General features: G+C 30.3%; 1 protein-coding gene across 1 annotated transcript; it reads left to right on the plus strand.

Moving 5' to 3' along the window:
• Nucleotides 1-17,127: 17,127 nt before the first annotated feature.
• On the plus strand, nucleotides 17,128-20,087 carry LOC133316870 (uncharacterized). Its single transcript, XM_061518698.1, has 3 exons — nucleotides 17,128-17,340; nucleotides 19,214-19,556; nucleotides 19,824-20,087. Exons 1-3 carry the CDS (start codon nucleotides 17,183-17,185, stop codon nucleotides 19,887-19,889), a joined length of 567 nt encoding a protein of 188 aa, XP_061374682.1. The 5' UTR covers nucleotides 17,128-17,182; the 3' UTR covers nucleotides 19,890-20,087.
• The last annotated feature ends 111 nt before the right edge of the window (nucleotides 20,088-20,198 follow it).

Raw genomic sequence — 20,198 nt, forward strand, 5'->3', positions numbered from 1 at the left:
AGGTTAATTTTCTCCTGAAGTAATGGGGTCAAATGCGTTATAAGAAGTTCGTGAGAGAGGTACAGCACACTCATAGAATAGAGGGAACTTCGTAGGATAACCCCAACAAAAAAATAAAATAAAACAAAAAATTATGACTGGACACTTGTTAGACAAATCCCGTTTGCGTGTTTGACCGAACCGCTAAATCCGTTACAAAAACTATAAATTGGATTATATATATACAGTGTTCAATAATATTAAAATAATAGTGGTCAATAAATCATTCACAAACTATTTGATAATATTTATAATTGACTTACCCAAAAAAATAATTACAATAGTATCTATATATATATATATATATATATATATATATGGGTTCATTTTTTCTGCAGTTACTGCAGATAATAAGCCCAATACGACGTCGTTTAGGGGCGAAAATCGTGGTGTTTTTGTAATTTTAATTTATTTCAGATTATTATAGTCTTTATAATTATAATTTTCTAATCTTTCAATACCAAAATGACGTCGTTTTAAAAATAAATGCAGATAACTTATTTGCATTAACTGCAGAAATATTTTTCTATATATATATATATATATATATATATGGGTTATGATCATTTTACACCAGTGTAAGTTACACTCTTAATCTTGTCCGTTAATCCCACTTATATCCTGCCCTTATTTTGAGAGTCATTGATTTTGCCTTGATCTAACGACTCTGATTTATAAGCATGTTACACTATTGATCTGTCTTGATCAAATGACCTATAGATAAACTGTCGAACTTTTAATTTGATACCAGTGTTAAATGAAATTACCCACACACACACAGGGGCAGGATATTCTTACACCGGTGTAAGAGTTAGAAGTCTTACACTCAATCTTGACCATTGATCCACTTGTATCCAATGGCTCACATTACTAAAAAATTTGAGCCCTTAGATATAAGTGGGATTAACGGACAAGATTGGTGTAAAATGATCCTGACCTTATATATATATATGGGTCAGGATCATTTTACACCAGTGTAACTTACACTCTTAATCTTGATCGTTAATCATATTTCTATCTAATGGTTCTAATTTATTAGATATTTGAACCGTTAGATTCAAGTAAATCAATGATTCAGATTTGGTGTAAGCCTTGATCTAACGACTCTGATTTATAAGTATGTGACACTATTGATCTGTCTTGATCAAATGACCCATAGATAAACTATCGGACTTTTAATTTAATAACGGTGTTAAATGAAATTACCCACACACACACACATATTGATCTATCTTGATCTAATGGCCCATAGATAAGTTGTAGAACTTTTAATTTGATACCAGTGTTAAATGATATTACACACACACACACACATTGATCTGTCTTGATCTAATGGCCCATAGATAACCTTTCGAACTTTTAATTTGATACCATTGTTAAATGATATCACACACACATACACACACAGAGAGGATCCATCCATCAAACGACGGTAATTAGTTGAATTATTTTCATTAATTACACACACACACAAAGAAAGGATCCATCCATTAAACGACTGTAATTAATTGGATTATTTTCATTAATTAATTATTAATTTTCAATAAATTATAACCGTCAGATATCAAAAATAAACGATTAAGATTGATTATAATATTTATGGGTTAGTAATTTTTACAGTTACTTTAGATAAACTTCTCTATAGTCACCACTTATAACTATGTAATCCAAGGAGAACATAATTATAATATTAAAATTATTTTTTTCTCTCTTCACGTTAGCAGACAAGTTCTGAAAAGTATCTAAAGAGAGAAAAAAATAATTTTAATATTATAACTATGTACTCCCCAGAATATATAGTTATAAGTGGTAACTGCAAATAAGCTTATATAAAGTAACTGTAGAAATCATTAACTCAAGATTTATTATTCTTACACTAGTATAAGAAGATCATGTCCCATATATATATATATATATATCACCAATTTTCCATTTGCAAAATTTAAATAAATTTATTATTTATAAAAGTAGTAGAAGGCCAGTTGGTAAGGAATTTCTTTTATAATTAAGTTTCTATCTCATCCATTCCTTTTATAAGAAAAAATTCCCATTTTCAAAAATAAGTTAATAGCCAATACTTCTCTCATTTAACATGAGATGAGTTTTTTTTCCAACACTAATAAAAAATATGGAGCCCACAAGCTAAAAAAAAAATACAGGCACATGTTTCTATGTCCATGTAACATACGATTATTATCTCGTGCAGCTGGAGAAAACAATTTCCCTAAGTTAATTACCTATTGTACTCTCTTTCTTATTAAATAACGTGGCTTTAGTGTTATTTGTAAAAAAAAATATAAGATTTGTTTTTTCTGCAGTTACTGCAGATAAGTTATCTGCAATAAGCCCAATACGACGTCGTTTTGGGACGAAAATCATGGTATTTTTGTAATTTTAATTTATTCCAAGGTTATTATAGTCTTTATAATTATAATTTTTTAATCTTCTAATCCCAAAACGACGTCGTTTTAGAAGTAAATGCAGATAACTTATCTGCATTAACTGCAAAAATATTTTTCTGAAAAATATATTATTATTTAAATAAGAAATTACAAAAACGTAATATTTTAGAATCAATTTACAGATTTATAGCAACGAGTCGCGCCCCAAGTACAAATGACTAGTCACACCTCGCAGAGGCACAACTTATGCAAAGTCGCGTCCACCCAAGTGCGACTTTGCACCATTCACGTGGTGACATATGGTACTAATCACAAAACTTCAGAAGGCTATAACCTTCGACTCAGGTGTCCAAATCAGATATTTTTTTATTCCACATAACTTTTCAATATCTACGCAATGACATCTCATTGAAGGGGTTTTGGTAAAAAAAAAATCTAATTTTTTTCTTCGAATTTGAGATATTTTACTATAAAACTTCGGAAAGTCATACCTTTTGAATTAGGTGTCCGAATCAACTGCTCTTTTTTTTTTATTCCACATAACTTTTAGAGAGCTACACATTGGCAAATTTTCCTAAAAAATGTTTCTTTATGCTCCATTTGGTGTATTTTATATTTGTGAATGATATTATTTAAAAAAAATTTCCAACACTAATAAATAATCCTATAGGATTTTTCAGCGCATAGATCTCAAAAAGTTACGTGAAATAAAAAAAAACCTTGATTTAGACACCCAATTATGGTAAATTCGAGCTCATGTAATTGATTACATCATCCAATCAACGGTCAAACATTAACCTGTTAATTTTTTTTCGTAGGCTGTCAAATAGTTTTATAATGTTAGTTTACAAAAAGGTTTTACACTAATAATAATTGTACGATTAGCGAAAAGATAATCGTACTTTTGTGTTGTCAATGAGCATTGATATTAATTAATTTTTCCCTTGGTTTTATGAAGAAAAATGACAAAAGTACGAGGACACCGCAAGATTAACACCCTAAAATATTTGTGACCAAATCGCATTCAAGAAAATGTCATTGCGTAGATCTCGAAAAGTTATATGAAATAAAAAAATAATTAATTTGAACATCCGAATCAAAAGCTATGGCATTCCGAAGTTTTACGGTCAAACTATTGACTTTTTGTACCACGTGAATGGTGCAAAGTCATGCTTAGGTGGGGCGTGACTTAGCACAAATTGTGCCTCTGTGAGGCGTGACTAGTCATGCCTACCTAGAATGCGACTAATTGCTATAAATCCGTAAATTGGTTCCAAAATACTAGGTTTACATGATTTCTTATTTAAATAATAATATTTGAATTTTTTGCCATTGTTATTTAGCACCATGCTTTTACATTTTTTAAAGAAAATTCACATTATTAATTACCTTCAATTTATTTCTTTAAAATTTCTTTCTTCTTTGCAAATCTTAACTGTTATACATTCAAAATAATTATTTTCGATTTTTTAAATTAAACTTTATTTTCCCCCTCCTTATATTCTGAAATTAATTCTTTTTAAATTATATTTTTTATAATAAATATTATTTTTCTTCTCAAATCACAATTACAACTTTTATATATTAAATTAGACTCTTCCTTCAAAAATAACGCATATCATTCTTAATTTCTCTTCTTTTAAATTTTAAATTCAAATTAATTATGCATATGTACTAAAAAAATTAATTATGCAGATTGATTGAATGATTTTAAATTTTTCTTTTAATCTATATTTGTCAGTTAAATGAAAATGTATTTTCTTGGAAAATAGTATATGTAAAGAATCTTGGGATACACCACCCTAAAAGCTAGCTCAAAGGGTGGGAGTGCCAAAGGCCTTATAAAGGCCACATTAGTTGCACATATAACCAATGTGGGACTATATATCTCAACACGCTCCCTCACACAGGAACCCATTGGGCTTGAAGAGTGGACAATGCAAGAGGCACAATCTACCTGTGCTAAGAAATTCCACAATAGAAAGTGGGAGGCGGCGAGACTCTGATATCATGTAAAGAATCTTGAGATACACCACCCAAAAACTAGCTCAACCAATATGTAAAGAATCTTGGGATACACCACCCCAAAAGCTAGCTCAAAGGGTGGGAGTGTCCAAGGCCTTATAAAGACCACATTAGTTGCACATATAACCAATGTGAAAATATATATCTGAACAGTATATATGGCCCATTTTTCGAAATTTGGCGCATGAACTCAGATGCTCACTGGATAATAAATTGAATTTTTAAAAATTTCGTTTTTAAAAAGTAATTCTTTATCCAAACATTAAATTATAGTATCTTAACTTTTTTTTAACATTACTTAAAAACTATTTTATGTTAAAACATTAAAATAATTTCACTATTTCTTTATTAAATTTCATTTAACTCAACATTTCTTTTGGTTAAGTTGTCAGGATGTGTTCATGGGCACTGTTGTTCGGTTAACATTCTTGTTGATATTAGGCCTAGTTGTTCATTATTACTAAAGGACCCATAAGCTTTTCCAGAACAATCTTTTTGATCTTGGGTTGTTAGAGGTAAAGACAACATAACATGCACGCAGAGTTCCATTAGGAAATATGCGTGGCAATCAATGTCAAACTACCGATAGAACCTAAGATTTGGCACTTGCGTTGACTAATATCCAAAATCTAATTATATATGGTAAAATAATTTCTGCAGCCGCTGCACGTACAACTAACCAGGATCCGCGTGCGGATTCTAGGATACGGCACCAGATTCTTGTTTAGTTTTGTTTTTTTTTAAAACGCCGTGAGGTCCACTTTTCTGTGTCAGCTGTAGAGAGTGTTATCTACGGCGGCTGCAGAAATGATAAGCCCATTATATATATATATAAAATTAATTTCATTACCCTATATATGTAATTATTCTTAATCGAAATCAATACTAAAAATTAAGAAAAAGTCCAAATTACTTTGATATTATGTTTTTATGTATGAGGGGATATTCATACTATTTTAGTTTTTCACTGTCATCCACTACCTCTCTAATCACCGTTGCATTAACATTTTAATCAATGGCTATAACAAATTCTTACGAACTATAGTTATAATTATGTGTTTCGGATAATACATAATTATAATATTAAAGTTATTTTTTTTTCTTTCAAAAACTTTTCAGCTGATGTAAAGAGAAAGAAAAAAAATGATGATTCAACAGTAATGAAAGAGGTGATGAATAGATAAAGAAAAAATAAGATAATATGAATATCCTCCCCCTTATATATATAATCTATTTAACTTCGGTATTTCTGTATTGCATATACACGATAGAAGTGGAGCTACACACAACCCACTTAAGCTCTAATTATATTCAGTATAATAGTATTCAAACATCTACTCACCACCTACTATTATATAAAAATCATTTCTCTAATTAGAGAATGCCACATAGTTATATTTCCTTGATATATAATACCTAACACATAGGATGCCTATTTACCACGTAATATGACTACAGTTACGTATGCTACCACACACGAGACATCAATATTCTTTGGCAACCACCATCCTCAACTACTAGCCTATGTGGCCTTGCATTGACAATGACTTACGCCTAAGACTCTAGTGGCTCATAAAATATAAAATGATATAGTACGAAGTGTAGGGCCATTTGTGTTTGTGGGGGCACAAACACTCAATTTTGTGCGAAAAACCTCTCAGCCTAAGCTCCTGCAAATGGACTAAAAGAAAAATAAAATTCGTGACCCGATTTATATTGAGAAGTCATTAGATTGTGACATTTGAAAGCAAATTATCCCTTTTTAGGGTTCCCACAAAACCCGTATGTTACTTTTATTTTTTCTCTCAAGTTGAAAAAAATACACAAATTTGTAACATGGGTTTGAGGTGAGAGTAGTTGGGGATTAGCGAGTATTTATCTCGTTATTCCACGCTCATTTGTGTCTTTAGGCTTCATCCTAAGTCTTTCCACACTATAAGGCTTTAATTTAGTCCATCCCCAACGTAGTTTCTACTCCGTATATACTTCAATTGGGCCATCTTAACCCTGATTGTTTTGTTCTTATGGTCTTCTGAGTTTAAATGGGGATCTGTCAAACATGCACACGGATGTTGATTTCTTCCTTCTTCTTCTTCTTTTTTTAAATGGTTATTTGGATGTTTAATTGATTCAATAATTAACCTGTTGTTCTATAAATCTTTTCTGGCCATTTTATACCTTCTACATTAATTATCTCACGCCCCAAAAGAATTTAATCAAATTGAAATACAATATAAAAGGAATATATTATTTTTACACCGACATAAAAATAAAAAGTCTTACACTTAATGCTTAAATTTTGATTATTAATCCACTTGTATCCATTTGTTCATATAACTAAATTAAAAATTAAAGTTATTCGATATAAATGAAAAGATTGAAAGTATAATTTATACTATTCTAATCCAATATAAAATATAAAACTATTATTTGTTTTTACATTACAGCTCAAATTTTTATGAGGGTTGATTATTTAACGCAATATCAGAGTATAACTAAGTGATTTAAAGTCAAATCCTTACCACCCCGTTTATGTAGTAAAAAGTTGAATTTAAGTACAAGGTAAAAAAAAAAAATAGACTTGTGTATCATCTAGGTTTCAAAGCCCAAAAACAATTATGAGGGTGTTAAGAGATATGATGAAACCATACATGTGCCCTTACCATAATTTCTTAATTAAACATGCTTTAATACTATATTAAGAAATGAGTCGACTTAAGATGAAATGATTAGAAAAATGTTGGTGTAATGAAAACTTTTTGATGAATTTTCAATGAACTCGTACCTGCTGAAGCTGTTTGTTCTTGGTGGCAGGGTCTCAAGTTACAGCTCCCAATTGCAGAGGTACGGCATTGTCAAGGATAAAAGGAGTGAACAAAATAAGGCCGTGTGGACCTCATACCCCATCTAAAGTTCAAATAATTTGAAATGAAGAGCAAGAAAGTTGTGCACTTTGAAGCTGGGCCTATTCACCAATCCAACTAACTTCATTACTATATTGATTAAGGTTAATCAATTTCTAATACTGGGACGGGAAACTGTCTCCTATTAGACAAACACTACTTAAGCTTCAAAATTATTATTTTTTCATTAAAAGGCAAATGAAATTATTCAAATGTATTGGTAAATTTTGTAATAATTAACTCAGCTTTATTTATTAAAAAACAAATTATTTTGGTTGCGTGAAAACAAAAGTCAACTAAAAGTTACCAAAAATATAAAGAAGCACGAGGGGACATCAACTCACCAATGCTGACTAACGTAATATATATGTATATTAAATTATTTTATTATTAACATATCATTAAAAGAGTGTTAAAGGTTTAGTTAAGTCCTCCGTTTCAAACATTGAAAGGTTAAATGATTTTTGTTGTCTAGTGTAATTAAGTCTTCGAGGATTAGTTTTATAGTCGACTCAAATAGTTCAAATTTGTAGGGATATCTGAAGGACCGACTCGCTTCAAAGAAGTAATTGATGGGACGAACTCGGTCCCCAAATCTCGGCTATGAAGTCTTTGTAAAAGTCAAACATTGAGCTCGGAGCTCAGCTATTAGAGAGGTCGGCCTGAACACACCAAGTCGGCTTATACACAACAGAAACAAAAAATATAAAGGAAAGAGAGAGAGAAAGAAAGATAAACACAATAATCTTTTAACGTGGAAAAAATAAAAAAATTTCTCCAATGTGAAGAAGTAAAAATACACGTGACACTAGTCCATAATCAAACTTTCAATATGAAAATAATGAGTACAAGATATCAAACCTCACCAATAATGATGGTACACTCAAAACTCACCTACAATGATGGTATTCTCTCAAACTTCCCTAAAAAGATTTAACTCTCAAACTTCTCTCTATAGGTGCTCTCAAAATTTCCTCAAATCGTCTAACCTTAGCCTCTCATATAACACAAGCTTATATAAGAAAGAAGAAAGAAATCTAGAATATCAAAAGTGAGAATTAGGATTACTTGAGCCCCTCTTTGACTTTCTTGAACTCCACTCACCAAAATTGGGCCTTGTGCAGCATTAAGAAAGAAAAAACCTGACAGTATTAGAGTCAGTACAAAAATATAAATAAAGTTCTCATTTTTAGAATAAAATAATTTTTTATTATAATTTCTCTGTCTTTAAAGTTTAAACCCGTGCCTTTACTTCTACCGTGCATATATTTTAAAAAAAAATAAATTATTAAATAATTATTAAATTTTAATCTAATCTTTATGGCATACGTGCAAAACAAACTAATTTTGGAGTTCATCGTAAGTCACTTCTTTCAATTTATGAAAAACTACTTCGGTTTTACCCGACATTCCATATATGTTAAATCATCACTTCTGACCTTATACAATATAAATGGACTAATAAACTATGCTTTGAAAAATCATCAATAATTCCCGGGCAAAAAAATTAAGTTAATGCTTGTTAATAAATTAATTACACATTTATTATAGTTTTGGAAATAATTACATATTTATTGCATAATTGGGCGTCACTAAAGACGTTTAAATTGGGCGTCACTCAAGAGACAATCACGCCTAATTTAAGCGTCACTCATCATGTGTTGACACGTGCCATATTTTTTTTCCAAAAAAAATAATAATTTAATCATAAAATTTCTGAAGGCCATAACTTTTGACTCGGGTATCCAAATCAGGTAATTCTTTTTTTGATTCCACATAACTTTTCGAGATCTACGTAATGACATCTCATTTGACATATTTTATTTCTCACAAACACAATTTAAATTTGTAAGAATAGTATTATAAGAGCGGTTAAACCCAGAAGCCTCTGAGTTCTGGATTTGTGATTTAATATAAAAAAATAAAATTTGATTTGTGATTTAAATTTTTTTTATAATAATTTTTTTTTTAAACAAAAATTTGGTTTGTGATTTAAATTAAAAAAAATAAAAATTATTATTAATAAGGAAAACAAAATAAAGATTTGATTTGTGATTTAAACTAAAAAAATAATTTGAAAAATCTGTAGAAATAAAGGAAATAATTAAATAAATATTCTAAATCTCTAAGGAAGAAGGATATTATTTTTAAAATTAATGATTAATGCTATAAGCTTCTGGTTATTATTTGTTGTCTGAAATTAATTATGGCTTATGAATGTTTTTCAAAAATAAAATTACCTAAATTAAGTGTGATTGCCGCTTGATTGAAACTCAATTTAGACGTCATTGATGACGTGTCAGGTGTTGACACGTGTCACATTTTTAAACTCAGAAGCATATGAGTTCTAGGTTTGTGATTTAATATAAAAAATAAATCAAGATTTGATTTGTGATTTAAATTAAAAAAAATAAAAATTATTATTAATAAGGAAAAAAAATAAAGATTTGATTTGTGATTTAAACTCAAAAATCAATTTAAAAAATCTGTATTAATAAAGGAAATAATTAAATAAATATTTTAAATCTCTAAGGAAGAAGGATTACCTGATTTAAATTTAAATTATGTTTGTGAGAAATAAAATATATCAAATGAGATGTCATTGCGTAGATCTCGAAAAGTTATGTGTAATCAAAAAAAGAATTATCTGATTTGAATACTCGAGTCAAAAGTTATCGCCTCCAGAAGTTTTATAATTAAATTATTATTTTTTTAGAAAAAAAATATGACACGTGTCAACACCTGATGAGTGACGCTCAATTTAGGCGTCTTTATATTATGCAATAAATGTGTAATTATTTCTAAAAATGTAATAAATGCGTAATTAATTTATTAAAAAGTATTAAATTAATTTTTTTTTCCTAATTCCCAATCTATCAATCTCTATTTTCAACTTAGCAGCCCAGTGTATTTTATAGGGAGGAATAGCAAGAACACTCTCAATTTATAAGGAGTTGGCAAATTTTGTCAGTAATCAGAAATTTTTTGTACTTCATAGCTAGTCGGGCCTGGTTAGAAAATTATATGCCACAAATGTCAAATAATGCTTGCTATCTTCTACTTTAATACCTAAATAGGATTAAGAAAATAAAAAACTTGACAGAGAAATGTTCTAGAACAGATTACTTTTTAAGCAGAAAGCTGACTATAATTAATAGATCAAGACCACCTCAAGCAGCATTTCAACATCATGAGTATCATGCAGGATGACTCAACATCAAGTTAGACAAACCAACATTCCTCAACATTAGGTTAGTCTTGAAGGCAATGAACCATTTAATATTTATTTATTTTTAGATATCAATTAGTGTTTGAAGTTTTCATGAACTTAACTATTTCGCCTTTGGTTTAACCCTCCATTTTCTTTAAAAATTGCGACTCTCAAGAATTGAATCCACTATTATTTAGGCATGTCAAATTTTGGGGTTTTGCCAAACCATTCAATGCTAAGGTCACAAATAATTATTATTTCTTTTTTTTATATACAATAATGGCTATGATATTTCAATCTATACTCTTACATAAACTACCCAAACTTCTTACCTTTAAACCACTCCTTGTGGCTTGTGGCTTGTAGCAAATAATTATTGAATCAACAAGATCAAATGTGTATTTAATTAATTATAATTAGCAGCTAATGACTTGAGTGTTCTCCAACTATTGGTGGAACCATAACTGATTTGTCACCTTTAGAAGAAACAATGTTATCCCATTAATTTGTCCTTGAAGAAGAACCAACGTTCATTGGACTAACATAGCACGATAGCAATATTGCAAGAAAACTGGCTTCCAATATTTGTGGGTTTAACAGAAAAAAAAGTCCACGCGTCGTTGCTTAGTTGGAATTATTTCTTGACTTGCTCACAATCACACGGTTTCTATATATCTTTTCACAGGTAAGTTTTACTTTTAGTGTAGTGTTGTTACCTCTTATTTCTAAATATGAAGAATAATTACAATCTTTTTAGAAAGAAAAAGCCAAAGTTATTAGGAACAAATTAAAGGATATGGTTGTTAAGTTTGGCGTAAAGTTGAATCAAATTAGTCCTGATACAGTGCCCAAATTATGGGAAAAATCTCTGATTAGAAAGATCTTTGTGCCTGAAAAAATAATTATTTAACTTAATTACAAACACCATTCTCCATTGGGTATGGTTCTTATTCAGAAACTTAAACAGAATTTGAGGAAGTGAACTTGCTGATCATAAATGACAGCATTTAAGGAAAGAAACAAAAGAAATATGTGTGTGCAACTGCAAGTTTTTCAAGGCAAAGCACACAATTTCCACTTAAGTTAATAGAAGTGATCATTACTTCTTTTTTTTTTTGGAAGAAACAGGAAAGAAAGAAGTGATCATTACTCATACATGCAACCAATAATATCCGTTCCATATCCTATTCTTTCATAATAGAATATCCTAAATTGAATTATATATTTCGTTTTCAATTTCACAATTTTTCTAGCCTATATGCCAGAAAAGTTGTGATATATGTCAATGCCAGGAACTATGCAGCATTTGTCATTCAAAATATGGTTGGATAGCACTCATATATAGTCGTGTCCCATTTCAACTAATCAACTTCAAAGTTGTGACGATGACATCCCGTGTTACCATTATCTCTTTCTGGTTTCATACTAGATGCTTGTGGCATTGTGGTTATCCAGAAATCCCAGCAGAAAATTCCATCTTTTTTTTTTTTTTTTTTTTTTTTCATTTTGAAGGAAAAAGGACAACCTAGAATATATAAGCATTCAATAAGTCAATAGTGCAAAACAAAGAGATTTAAATTGGTTTGTGACCATAACATAGCAGCTTTAATGTAGAACTCTTGGTAAAGATTATTTTGTTTAAAGTGGAAAAATGATTGGTATCTCATGCTGTCAGCAACAGGTCAAACAAAACAAGACATTGTACCTCAAAATGTGCATTATTAAAATAAAAAAAAATGCTGAGAGAATATCAGTACTGCATTTCCAAGAAAAGGAAAGGAAATATTAGCATTCATGGTGGATATGGTAGTTGTTGGAGGACAACTCCATAATGGTCCAGGTTCGAATGCTGGTAGCGGAAAAGAAAAACAAAAAAGGGAAAAGAAAATGAAATTGGATATGGGCTCAAAGGTAGGCCTTATAATGTTAGAGCATATTGGAGACAATGATGCACACTTTAAAATTATTTAAAACCTTTCTGAGAAAGTGTTTCAAGTGAGAGTAATTTGTCTATTCAAAAAAAAAAAAGTGAGAGTAATTTGGCAACTAAAACAGTAAGGAAGTGTCCCCAGTTTGACAAACTCTAGATTCTCTTGGTTGAGATAGTGCATATTGTTCTGATTGACAACCTCTCCCTGTCCACATGAGAAAAATATATGATAAGATCAAAAATATCTTACCATTAAAGCCCCAGTGGGACAGAAGGCAGAATCTAAAACATAATGTCATTGTGCAGGTAATTTAACAATTATAAAGAAGACACACACAGGAAAAAGTAATGTTAATCATTCATTTTATTATATATATATATATATTAGGCTCAATAAACGTGGTGAAATTGGTTATTTTGTTTGTATTTATCATAATTAAAGCTTTTTCATGTTTTGTTTTATCATTTTAATTTGATAAACAGAGGCATGGTACCTTATATTCCTAGTCATGATTTCCCCAGTGGACTAATTTCTAGAGATGAAATGAAGCATGAATTCCTGCCCATATATGCACACATTAAGAAAAAGAACAGTAACCAAAGTGTGTCTTATGGTTTTCTGATCATATAGCAGAGAGGAGGCAAAGCGAGAGAGAGAGATGTATTTGTCATTTCAACCACAAGTGTACAAATGATTACCGACATTGCACAAAGTGCCTTTTCTCCTTTCTTAGAAAGGAAGTGAACCTCATTACCACAAAATAAAATAAAAAATAAGTGAACCTAAATCATTGAAGGTTTCAAAAAGATAAAGTTTATATAATTTTTTTTATTTTTTTTTGAGTTAACTCAATCCTAATAACTTTTTAGAATTCACAAATTTCGACTCTTTAAGTCGATTATGGAACTAACTGAAATGCGAGGCGGATTAAGGATAAAGATATTTAAATTCCTTTCAAAAATAGTATGTGGAGATCGAACCGAGACCATTTTCTTTTCACTTACTTAACTCCCTTACTATCAACTGAACTACCACTATTTTGTAAAGAATATATAAATCTAAAAGCCAGAAAAGCCCAATATTCTGGGTTTGTGATTGCTAGCAAATGCAAAATGAATCAAAGTGATTCAAGATTTGTGTCAGATTACTGGGTCCGAAAATTATATACCGAGGGAATCTTATAATAGTAATTTTAGCCTCAACAGAACCATCATACATAAAATTTAGCTACTTTTTTCCCATTAAAGTTTACCATACCTCATCAAAGCCCCAAACTAATCCACCTTTTCTCTAACGAAAATCATTAAGACAAACAATTAAATAAGTAAAAAAGTTAAACAAAGTCTAGTTTTTGGATGGCAATGGACTTTAATTTGTATTATGAAGGAAACAGCAGAAAAAGTACCTCAAGGTTGATGCTCTTATAACTAATTTTGTCACATCAAATGAAAACACTTGTTTATGAAAAGGGAAAGAAAGTTAAGATTCCAAATGCAGTGTTCCTACCATAAATAAGGGAAAACTTTAAATTTTTTTTTTTACATATATATAGTATTCATGATAATTATTTGCTTATTGCTCTAGAAATATCTGGGATGTGGTCCATCCACTGTTTCATTATTATTATTATTATTATTATTATTATTATTTTTGACTTTTTGGATACTTAACAAAAATTATGGAGCTCATTTTAATCTCTTAGAAAAAAAAAAGTAGACTTGTGGTCCTTTTGAAATTCAAAATAGGCCCAATTAGTCGAAATTGTGGTTCATCTAGCTGAAATTCAAAGAATCACGAGTCGACTTTTTTTTTTAAGAAATTAAATTGGGCCCCATAATTTTTGTTTAGGACCCAAAAGATACTTTACTTTATTTTATTTTTTTTAAGTTTTTGCTGAGAATACAAGAACAAATTTTGTATTGATTATAAAGATAGGATATTATGGCTATTTTCTTCCGGGAAAAATATTTGTCTTTTTAAAGGATATAATGTTGTGTCATTTTAGATCATAATCGTTGATTTCCGTTAATAAACGGTTATAATTTATTGGGTCGCACTTAATGGGCCAAATTTATTATTAATTAATTAATAATTTTAACCTAATAAATTATAACCGTTGATTGACGGAAATCAAGTTAGAATCTAAAATGACACAAGTTATATACTTCAAAAGAACAAATGATTTCCCCCTTTTTTTTTATGTCTACTCTACTTAGTTTTTTTAATACCATTAGATCAAAATCTCAACTAAAAAAAAAAAAATGGTGAAGATTAGTTAAGATTATGATATAACGATATTGTGTAGATGAGTAGATACAGTTGACATGAAAAAAGATAGACATAATATCCTATGTCTCAATTATATGTCTATTTTAACACCTTATCTGCTTTTCCAGATGTAAATATATCAATCACAAAATGTAAAAGATTTTGCTCATAGCTTAATGCCTGCACATATTAGCAATTTATACTTGATCATAGAACAAATGTACATTTCTTAGTTACCATTTTAACCTTCTGTAGTTCCATTTCACAAAAACAGGCAAATTTTTTAGAAGAGAAGAATGATTATCTATAATTCTTTGCTTCATAAAGCACTCAACTGATGAGTCTCGTGCCTTACGATGCGAACCTACTTTCTTCTTTTTAGTCCATACTTGAGCATTTTCTCTAGTGCCTACGCCAAGTGGCAACTATATTTCGAATTGTGGCAAAAAATATTTAAATAAATAATCTGTTGGACCGAAAAAGCAATCTGAACCTGAAATCACTTGGGCTTTTCCAAGTCATAACCCAATGACAAAATATCCATTAGGTCAGCCAACGTTCAAGTAATTTTTCCATGTCAATTGGGCTTTTCCAAGTCATAACCCACTGAAAAAGATCCATTGTTTGCTCCATTCCATAAATCCAAATGCCAAAATAAATACCTAGCACTTATGAAATATGGTGAGAAAACATAGGGAAAGAGAGGAAGACAATTGAAATTTGAATTCTAAAAGCTTACTTTGTCAGTAACTAGCTATAATTTTTGTTTCTTATTTTTTGTCTTCATAAGATGCATCTCTCAATAGAAGGAGAAGAAGTTACACCATAGGTTATTGCACCATTATTTAGGAATACAAAAGGTTGTAACCATAAAACATACAATAACACCTAATAATTCCTAAGTTGTAACCACATAAAATTAAGGTAGTCATCTACCATGTAAAATATGTGTGTTTTACAACACTAGCCAATTTATTGTGTCCAAATCTGGCCATTCAATATTTTATTTTTTCAAATTCCTATTGCAACACTATATTTGCAAACATTTATTAAATTATAATTATCATTTTCTCTTTTGTAATTTTGGACTCAATATGTATTGTTTAATACGTTTTAGAATAATTATCTATAAGTATAGTGATAGATTAATTACATTTCTAGTAGATCACACATATCCAAGCCTAAATGTTATTAAAACCGGCTCGGTCATTGACCCGGTCGAGATACTGAGTCACTAGGTCACTGGTTCAACTAGTGGGTCACTGGTTCAACCGCATGACCCAGTAATTATATGTAATTTTATAATTTATATTAAAAAATTATAAACATACTCAAATATCTAAAAAAATGATAAAAATTTCAAATATTTTAATACAAAAAATAATAAATCACGTATTATTATCAAATAAAAAATCAAACAAAAATATAACGATCGTGATACGGGACTTTAGGTTCAAAAAATGACATCTCTAACTATAAATTTATTCAAAATTTTATGCATAGTACACAATTGAGATAATATTAGTGTTGTAGGTACATAACTTATGTAAGTCAATAAACAAAAAAATATTCAAATATGGCTATTATGATTTTTTTTGAAAAAAACGAAAAATTTGGAATTTTTTGTTTTTTTAACCGGGCCAGGTTACCGGTTTTTTATGAAAACCAGCCGGGACGGACCGAGTCGCATCGATTCTAATTCATGACCGGTCCGTTGCTTCAACCAGACCGGTTATATGATCGGTTTACCGGTTCTCGGGTCGACCCGGCTGGGTCAGTCCGATTTTAATAACTATGCTTGAAAGTATCGACTCGACCGTATTATTTTGTATATAAAGGAACTAGTCCCGTACATAAATGTTGTAAAAATACTAAAAAAAAATGTGTAAGTGTATGTTTTAGAAATTGACGGTAAAAAATTGACAAAGTAATATATCATATTATATAGTTTTAGGAAAAAAATATTTCTCATTTTAAATTATATAATTGTTATTTTATATGAAACACTATCATTTTATTGTATAATTAATAATTTTTTACATTCTCTCTTTTCCATGAAATTAGAAATAGAGAGAAAATAGAAGATAAAGAATATGTAATATTATCAATTATGCATAAAAAAATGTCATTTCACTTAAAATAATACAAAATTATATTCTTTAAAATGACATAGCCATAACTATGTTTTCTAATTTTATTATCTACAAATATAATATTTAACATTAAAAATGGCACAAATAATGAAAAAGTGATTTAAATTTTGTTGGGATTTTTATAACGTTTTCAATTTAATAGATAATAATAAAAATATTAAGCCAACCAAAGAAAACCAGCTATTCTTACAGCTTTATCTTTTTTTTTTCTCTCTCTCTCTCACTCTCTAAGATTGTGGTGTCATCAGTAATGGACACGACGAAGGAGCCAAAGGTGGTGACTCTGAAGCCAATCGAAGCAACTCCGTCAACCTTCAAAGAGTACGGTCAGGTCATCGAGGCTTCGCCGGACGGCGATGAGTTCGGTCCCCATGATGCTCAATTGGACCTTAGCCATGGAATTCCCAGGTTCTCAACTACCATCAATTTCTCTCTTTTTTCAATCAAGCTTCCATTTTTATCATCATATCAATGTTTTCTCACACACCCTTTTCCCCTCTTGTTTAATTTCCCTTGTGTACTTTTTATTCTGCTAATTTTGAAAGTTTTTACCTTGTGTATTTTTATTTTTATTTCACCTTTCTTCCTACCATGACTTTAAGTTGAAGCCTGTATGTGTCGATGTCATCATCATATTCATATTTACTCCAATTTGGGGTGGTTTATACTTTATATAGACTATCTTCTTCACTGTTATGATCATCATCACTTTACCTCTCATATTCTTATCCTTTTTTAAGTGTTATCCATACATCAGTATCCATAATCTTAATAGCAAAATACATTTGATCCTCATAATCAATTAAACATAGCACATCAATCTAAAACTGATATGGCAGCAAGAAAATGAAGTAGCACATTTTACAATAGAAAATAAAGAAAAAGTAGCACCAGAACACTGAAACAACGTTTCTACTATGTACCAACCATCCAACAAGAGAATCATATAGTATTTTAAGCAAGACACACCTTTCTCTCCTTCTCCTCTGCAGAGAGGAAAAAAAAGTGACTTACATTGAAATAAATGCGATACTTGTCTATCAAACTAACATAAAGAAGAAAGCAACACACTGCAAGCTCCATTCTCCACCATATATCAAACATCAACTTTTCACCACAAATACCAGATGGACCTAACTTCAGTATTTTGTCCCTTTTATAGGATTTTTCTTACATAGCTTTATGATTGATACTTCACATGATTAATGCAGTTATACTGTACCGAAGTTGCAACTTACAGGTAAATGTCTTCGCTTGTATAATAACAGCAATTAGCAGAGCTTATAGATAATTGGGAAAATTTTCTTAAATAATCTGTCATCAATATCTGAGTAACTCTGAAGAATCATGAAGTGTTAACTCAGATTCATTGGAGGTACAAATCTCCTTCAAAATGGTCAATTTAAACTTGACTGTGCTACCAAAAGAAAAGAATGGTTCAGTGACAAATAAAACCAGCCTGGAATGGCAAACAACCAATTTGTCTTCAGCCTTGATTCCTTTCGTCTTCATGCAAATGGTTTTTTTCAGAGAAAATGTGAGAGTTATATGCTCTGCAGACTGCAGGGTTATAGTACTCAAAACAAAATACATTGAATAGGGTTGAAAGCAAACTGAAATTGTATCGCAAAGAACAATGGCTGAATAACGTTAGGAGTTGCCCTTAACATGGGTAACAGGATTTATAAGGACTAACTTGTTATGGTTTTAAAAATTGTAAGGGCTACTTTGTATAACAAATAAATGAAGGATCAAATTGCTTGTGCAGGATACTTTCAGGAACTAGATTACCTATTTACTCATTTTTGAAGTGTAAAGCCTGAACTTATGGTCGAATTTTCAATCTCCTTAGGAGTTGTAATCAACTTTGATTGGTTAAATTTTATTTGATTAATCTATGCTATTGTCAAACATAGATTTATAGAGATGAATTGATTGTTTTATTTGATGTTATAGTAATTCCTTGCTGTTTGGATTGTATTATCATGACATAAAGCGCTCAAAGTTCTTTTTATTTTTCCTTCCTGTTGTTGTTGTGGATCAATTTGAGGTATCTTGTGCTCTCAGAGCAAACAAAATCTGCTTATTATCCTGAAATTACCCTAGCAAACAACTATATATCAAATTGGGAGGCATACAAACTTAGGAATTCATTGTGGAAACTTTGCAAAAACACTTCAAAATCTGTTTTGCTATGCATAGTCCAACTTAATTTAGTTGGGATAGTGATTAGATTCCTTAATTATGCACTAACTTATTTGAATTAATGTGTATATGGCAGGTTCTACATTATGCATCTGGAAAATCGCCCGCTTAAGTTTTCTAATATTACACATCATGCAAGCGTGACTCAATGTCTTGGGTCCATTGGTGGTCATGTTTGGTATCTTGGAGTGGCTAAGTCATCCATTGTTGATTCAAATGCAATCAAGGATGACACAGGCAAGAAGATTGTGCAGTCACCCAGCGGTCATCCATATGTGCCTCCTGCCATTGAGGATGTCCAAGTTTTCAAGGTTGCAGGTTCCAAATTTCTTAAGCTTAATCGTGGGACATGGCATGCTGGCCCTCTATTTAAGGCAGAGACAATGGACTTTTACAATCTAGAACTGAGCAACACAAATGTAAGTTTTACATGCAGGAGTTCATTTGCAATGCTCTTTATATGACCTGGGAATTATATTTCATTTCTTTGAGTTTGCTCTTTATTTTCTTGACTTGTGTAATAAACTTTGGAGCTTCAGATGTTTAGTTGAAATCTTTTTTATTTTTCCCTTTTTGTTCGTGCAGAAGGTAGAATTTATTTATTTATTTTTCTATCTTTTGTAATAAATTTTCTATCGTACAGATGGCATTTCAATTTTATGTCTTGACTTTTATTCTCTGTACAGGTGATTGATCATACCAGACACAACTTTAAGAAGGCCAATGGAGTGCTCTTTTTAATCGATGAATAATTTTATAGCTTTATCTAGTTTCCAGCTTTTCAACTGATTCTGCATAATGTATATCATTAAATGGAACATGTTATATATGTAATTTCTGGAAGGTTCCATGTTGTGATCATTTGGTGCCACCAGTCAAATTTTCCATTTTACTTGTATAACTGCTCTATGAGATAATTAGCATTTCACATAAAGTAGTGACCTTTACCATTTTTCCCTTTTTTTTTTTATTTGCATTTTTCTACACGTTCAAAATGAAATCTGTAATGCGTATAGAATTTATATGGAACCAGAAAACATAAGGCTATTATTAGAGAGTGA

Source organism: Gastrolobium bilobum, unplaced genomic scaffold (genome assembly GCF_033153095.1).
Source record: "Gastrolobium bilobum isolate Gb01-03AN ecotype WA unplaced genomic scaffold, APGP_CSIRO_Gbil_v1 utg4280, whole genome shotgun sequence".
In the NCBI taxonomy this organism is placed as follows: domain Eukaryota; kingdom Viridiplantae; phylum Streptophyta; class Magnoliopsida; order Fabales; family Fabaceae; genus Gastrolobium; species Gastrolobium bilobum.

Bases quoted from the DNA above. Each gene is read 5' to 3' on its own strand.
- LOC133316870 (XM_061518698.1), top strand. From the start codon at position 17,183: ATGGACACGACGAAGGAGCCAAAGGTGGTGACTCTGAAGCCAATCGAA. The intron at 17,341-19,213 runs GTTCTCAACTAC...TGTATATGGCAG, and splicing joins CTTAGCCATGGAATTCCCAG to GTTCTACATTATGCATCTGG. The intron at 19,557-19,823 runs GTAAGTTTTACA...TTCTCTGTACAG, and splicing joins TAGAACTGAGCAACACAAAT to GTGATTGATCATACCAGACA.